General features: G+C 47.3%; 1 protein-coding gene across 3 annotated transcripts in view; it reads right to left on the reverse strand.

Annotated features, from left to right (window-relative positions):
- The window catches only part of LOC139568416 (broad substrate specificity ATP-binding cassette transporter ABCG2-like), a 23,808-nt gene extending 17,982 nt beyond the window's left edge, over positions 1 to 5,826 (reverse strand). The window contains exons 1-3 of one of the 3 annotated variants that reach the window (XM_071390212.1): positions 5,396 to 5,823; positions 2,566 to 2,625; positions 1,679 to 1,796 (exon numbers count right to left, since the gene is read on the reverse strand). In XM_071390212.1, coding sequence (XP_071246313.1) covers positions 1,679 to 1,796; positions 2,566 to 2,625; positions 5,396 to 5,580 — 363 coding nt within the window. In that variant the 5' untranslated portion in view covers positions 5,581 to 5,823. Of the gene's footprint in view, positions 1 to 1,678; positions 1,797 to 2,565; positions 2,626 to 5,395 lie in introns of all 3 variants that reach the window. The other 2 variants (XM_071390213.1, XM_071390214.1) reach the window with 2 other exon arrangements.
- Between the last annotated feature and the right edge of the window lie 403 nt (positions 5,827 to 6,229).

The following is a 6,229-nucleotide window of genomic DNA, read 5'->3' on the forward strand; positions in this document are numbered from 1 at the left end:
GCTGGTTCTGAGGCTCAGTTCACCAACCCAAACCAACCCCATAGAGCCTCGGGACAGCCCTCAGCCAGCTGGTTCTGAGGCTCAGTTCACCAACCCAAACCAACCCCATAGAGCCTCGGGACAGCCCTCAGAAAATCTGGTCCAACCAAATCATCACAAAGCAAAAATAAAAATATATCACCTATTGGAAAGACACCACAAAAAAATCAAAGTAAACTTCAATGCTATTTGTCTCTAAACAGACAGTACATGGTGGCAGACTATCTGACCACTGTGACTGATAGAAAACTGAGGAAAACATTGACTAGGTACAGACTCAGTGAGCACAGTCTGGCAGACAGACCTGGATGCCCAGAGAGGACAGGCTGTGCTCACTCTGCTCCAGGGGAGAGGTAGAGACAGAGCTGCATTTCCTATTACGTGTCTTCTCAGGTCATGTTGACACTGGTCTACTACCAGGTCACGTTGACACTGGTCTACTACCAGGTCACGTGTCTTCTCAGGTCATGTTGACACTGGTCTACTACCAGGTCACGTGTCTTCTCAGGTCATGTTGACACTGGTCTACTACCAGGTCACGTGTCTTCTCAGGTCATGTTGACACTGGTCTACTACCAGGTCACGTGTCTTCTCAGTCATGTTGACACTGGTCTACTACCAGGTCACGTGTCTTCTCAGTCATGTTGACACTGGTCTACTACCAGGTCACGTGTCTTCTCAGGTCATGTTGACACTGGTCTACTACCAGGTCACGTGTCTTCTCAGTCATGTTGACACTGGTCTACTACCAGGTCACGTGTCTTCTCAGTCATGTTGACACTGGTCTACTACCAGGTCACGTGTCTTCTCAGTCATGTTGACACTGGTCTACTACCAGGTCACGTGTCTTCTCAGTCATGTTGACACTGGTCTACTACCAGGTCACGTGTCTTCTCAGTCATGTTGACACTGGTCTACTACCAGGTCACGTGTCTTCTCAGTCATGTTGACACTGGTCTACTACCAGGTCACGTGTCTTCTCAGTCATGTTGACACTGGTCTACTACCAGGTCACGTGTCTTCTCAGTCATGTTGACACTGGTCTACTACCAGGTCATGTGTCTTCTCAGTCATATTGACACTGGTCTACTACCAGGTCATGTGTCTTCTCAGTCATGTTGACACTGGTCTACTACCAGGTCATGTGTCTTCTCAGTCATGTTGACACTGGTCTACTACCAGGTCATGTGTCTTCTCAGTCATGTTGACACTGGTCTACTACTGTTGCTTTAATGTATTGTTGTTCTGATTAATATTGTTGTTGTAGTTGTTGTTCATGGTAATCCCATGTCCACTACTACTATTATTATTGCTGTTGGTCCCACCATTTATTTATATATAAATATATATTTTATTTTTATTTTTCTATATGTATACTTTGACAATGTAAGTAATAATGAACTTGCCATGTCAATAAAGTAAATTGGATTTTTTTTTGTTAAACAGAGAGAGAGAGAGACAGACAGAAGTGATCATAGAATGCCATCTGAACGATAGAATCTCTATTCCTGTACTAACCAGAAGAGTAGTTTAATTCCACTACCATGAAGCCATGTCTCATCATCAGATCATCATTTTGACCAGTCTGTCAACACCATAGTGAAGGTTTTTAGAAAAGGTAGACAACACACTCCCTCACCTGAACCACGTAGGCAGACATGAGCCGGAGGTCAGAGTCCACCATCTTCCCATCGACCAGAACCTGACCAAACTTCAACCCTGCTGGGTCCTTACGACCTGCTATCACATCCAGGAGACTAGGGAGAGAGGAGAGGAGAGGAGTGGAGAGGAGTGGAGAGGAGAGGAGTGGAGTGGAGAGGAGAGGAGTGGAGAGGAGTGGAGAGGAGAGGAGTGGAGTGGAGTGGAGTGGAGAGGAGAGGAGTGGAGTGGAGAGGAGTGGAGTGGAGTGGAGTGGAGAGGAGTGGAGTGGAGAGGAGAGGAGTGGAGAGGAGAGGAGAGGAGTGGAGTGGAGAGGAGAGGAGAGGAGAGGAGTGGAGTGGAGTGGAGAGGAGTGGAGAGGAGAGGAGAGGAGTGGAGAGGATTGGAGAGGAGAGGAGTGGAGTGGAGTGGAGAGGAGAGGAGTGGAGAGGAATGGAGTGGAGAGGAGTGGAGTGGAGTGGAGAGGAGAGGAGTGGAGAGGAGTGGAGTGGAGTGGAGTGGAGAGGAGAGGAGAGGAGAGGAGAGGAGAGGAGAGGAGAGAAGAGGAGAGGAGTGGAGTGGAGTGGAGTGGAGTGGAGTGGAGTGGAGTGGAGTGGAGTGGAGTGGAGTGGAGTGGAGAGGAGAGGAGAGGAGAGGAGCAGAGAGGAGAGGAGAGGAGAGAAGAGCAGAGAAGAGGAGAGAAGAGGAGATGATAGGAGAGGAGAGGAGGAGAGAAGAGGAGAGAAGAGGAGAGAAGATGAGAGAAGAGGAGATGATGGGAGAGGAGGAGAGAAGATGAGAGAAGAGGAGAGAAGATGAGAGAAGAGGAGATGATAGGAGAGGAGGAGAGAAGATGAGAGGAGAGGAAAAGAGGTATGTGTGACTTACGATGTTTTTCCACTTCCTGTTGGCCCCATGATGGCGTTCATCCCTGGTCTCATGATGCCGCTGGAAAAGCCAATCAGAGATGACCATGACACACAATCACCAATCAGAAATTACCATGACATAGAACAACCAATCAAAAGTGACCATGCCATAAAATGACCGATCAAGAGCAACTACCATTACACAGCATAACCAATTACTTGTGCTCAGGACATTGTTAGCCCACTGAGGTAAAGCCTAGGTGTTAAGCACTGAGAGCTAGCTTTAGGGACCTTGTTAGCCCACTGAGATAAAGCCTAGGTATTAAGCACTGAGAGCTAGCTTTAGGGACCTTGTTAGCCCACTGAGATAAAGCCTAGGTGTTACCAACCACTGATCTAGGACCTGAAGACTGTGGATACTAACCACTGATCTAGGACCTGAAGACTGTGGATACTAACCACTGATCTAGGACCTGAAGACACTGTGGATACTAACCACTGATCTAGGACCTGAAGACTGTGGATACTAACCACTGATCAAGGACCTGAAGACTGTGGATACTAACCACTGATCTAGGACCTGAAGACTGTGGATACTAACCACTGATCTAGGACCTGAAGACTGTGGATACTAACCACTGATCTAGGACCTGAAGACACTGTGGATACTAACCACTGATCTAGGACCTGAAGACTGTGGATACTAACCACTGATCAAGGACCTGAAGACTGTGGATACTAACCACTGATCTAGGACCTGAAGACTGTGGATACTAACCACTGATCTAGGACCTGAAGACTGTGGATACTAACCACTGATCTAGGACCTGAAGACACTGTGGATACTAACCACTGATCTAGGACCTGAAGACTGTGGATACTAACCACTGATCTAGGACCTGAAGGCACTGTGGATACTAACCACTGATCTAGGACCTGAAGACTGTGGATACTAACCACTGATCAAGGACCTGAAGACACTGTGGATACTAACCACTGATCTAGGACCTGAAGACTGTGGATACTAACCACTGATCTAGGACCTGAAGACTGTGGATACTAACCACTGATCTAGGACCTGAAGACACTGTGGATACTAACCACTGATCTAGGACCTGAAGACTGTGGATACTAACCACTGATCTAGGACCTGAAGGCACTGTGGATACTAACCACTGATCTAGGACCTGAAGACTGTGGATACTAACCACTGATCAAGGACCTGAAGACACTGTGGATACTAACCACTGATCTAGGACCTGAAGACTGTGGATACTAACCACTGATCTAGGACCTGAAGACACTGTGGATACTAACCACTGATCTAGGACCTGAAGGCACTGTGGATACTAACCACTGATCTAGGACCTGAAGACACTGTGGATACTAACCACTGATCTAGGACCTGAAGACTGTGGATACTAACCACTGATCTAGGACCTGAAGACACTGTGGATACTAACCACTGATCTAGGACCTGAAGACTGTGGATACTAACCACTGATCTAGGACCTGAAGACTGTGGATACTAACCACTGATCTAGGACCTGAAGACTGTGGATACTAACCACTGATCAAGGACCTGAAGACACTGTGGATACTAACCACTGATCTAGGACCTGAAGACACTGTGGATACTAACCACTGATCAAGGACCTGAAGACACTGTGGATACTAACCACTGATCTAGGACCTGAAGGCCCTGTGGATACTAACCACTGATCTAGGACCTGAAGGCACTGTGGATACAAACCACTGATCTAGGACCTGAAGGCACTGTGGATACTAACCACTGATCTAGGACCTGAAGACACTGTGGATACTAACCACTGATCTAGGACCTGAAGGCACTGTGGATACTAACCACTGATCTAGGACCTGAAGACTGTGGATACTAACCACTGATCTAGGACCTGAAGGCACTGTGGATACTAACCACTGATCTAGGACCTGAAGGCACTGTGGATACTAACCACTGATCTAGGACCTGAAGGCACTGTGGATACTAACCACTGATCTAGGACCTGAAGACACTGTGGATACTAACCACTGATCTAGGACCTGAAGACTGTGGATACTAACCACTGATCTAGGACCTGAAGACACTGTGGATACTAACCACTGATCAAGGACCTGAAGGCACTGTGGATACTAACCACTGATATAGGACCTGAAGACACTGTGGATACTAACCACTGATCTAGGACCTGAAGACACTGTGGATACTAACCACTGATCAAGGACCTGAAGACACTGTGGATACTAACCACTGATCTAGGACCTGAAGGCCCTGTGGATACTAACCACTGATCTAGGACCTGAAGGCACTGTGGATACAAACCACTGATCTAGGACCTGAAGGCACTGTGGATACTAACCACTGATCTAGGACCTGAAGACACTGTGGATACTAACCACTGATCTAGGACCTGAAGGCACTGTGGATACTAACCACTGATCTAGGACCTGAAGACTGTGGATACTAACCACTGATCTAGGACCTGAAGGCACTGTGGATACTAACCACTGATCTAGGACCTGAAGGCACTGTGGATACTAACCACTGATCTAGGACCTGAAGGCACTGTGGATACTAACCACTGATCTAGGACCTGAAGACACTGTGGATACTAACCACTGATCTAGGACCTGAAGACTGTGGATACTAACCACTGATCTAGGACCTGAAGACACTGTGGATACTAACCACTGATCTAGGACCAGATCTGTATAAACACAGCCATTTACACACACAGATGCACAAGTATTAACAATTCTTAATTTTTCTCTTACCATGGTCTCTCTGTCTCTCTCTCTCTCTCATCCTCCCCCCACACCCATTCCCCTACCTGACGTCTTTGAGGATGTGTTTCTCAGGTCCTCTCTTGTGGCAGAGTCCATTGCTCTCCGTGACAGAGTAGTGTAGTCTGGAGAAGGAGACGGTTGGACCAGGCACCTGGAACATCACCTCTGGATCATCTGCTGCTGGGACTCCTGCTGGGCTGCCTGGCTCACCATTCTGGGGCTTAGACATCCTCCTCACAGAGACAGAGAGACAGAGAGAGAGAGAGAAAGAAGGGAACAGAGAAAAAATGATGTTAGCTAGATAAAGCGAGAGACAGACAGAGAGAGAGAGAGGGGAGTTGTCTGCTGCAGTAGCTATCTAACCTATGTTCTAACTTCAAGGCAACGTATCCCAGATTGCCCTGCCCCGCCTTTTTAAGCCCCCTGTCAACCAATCACACAGGGGCAAGGGTGTGGCCACGCCCTACCAGAGGGCACGATGTTGAACTTGGAACCTTGGCATTGACAACAGGAGAGCACGGCAGCACGTGCAACGACACCTGTCTTCACCAATGATGTGTATATAAACCCTAGATTGCTGACGCTATGTGTTTGCAACTGAGCGGCTTCAAGTCATCAGTCGGCCATATTGGAACTCCCCGGTAGGAGCAGTCCTCCATAGGAATGAATGTAATTAAATGTTTCAAAGACAGAATTATATACTCTAATGTAGAGGAGGGAAAAATACTTAAAGGAAAATGCTTTAATACTATATATATATATATATATATATATATTTTTTGTTTTGTTTAACACCGTGCAGGACGTTTGGCTGTAAGGATCTCATCTCGGTACCTAATGGCAGTCAGGCTACCTCTGGCGAGCACATGGAGGGCTGT

Source organism: Salvelinus alpinus, chromosome 2 (assembly GCF_045679555.1).
Source record: "Salvelinus alpinus chromosome 2, SLU_Salpinus.1, whole genome shotgun sequence".
Lineage (NCBI taxonomy): Eukaryota > Metazoa > Chordata > Actinopteri > Salmoniformes > Salmonidae > Salvelinus > Salvelinus alpinus.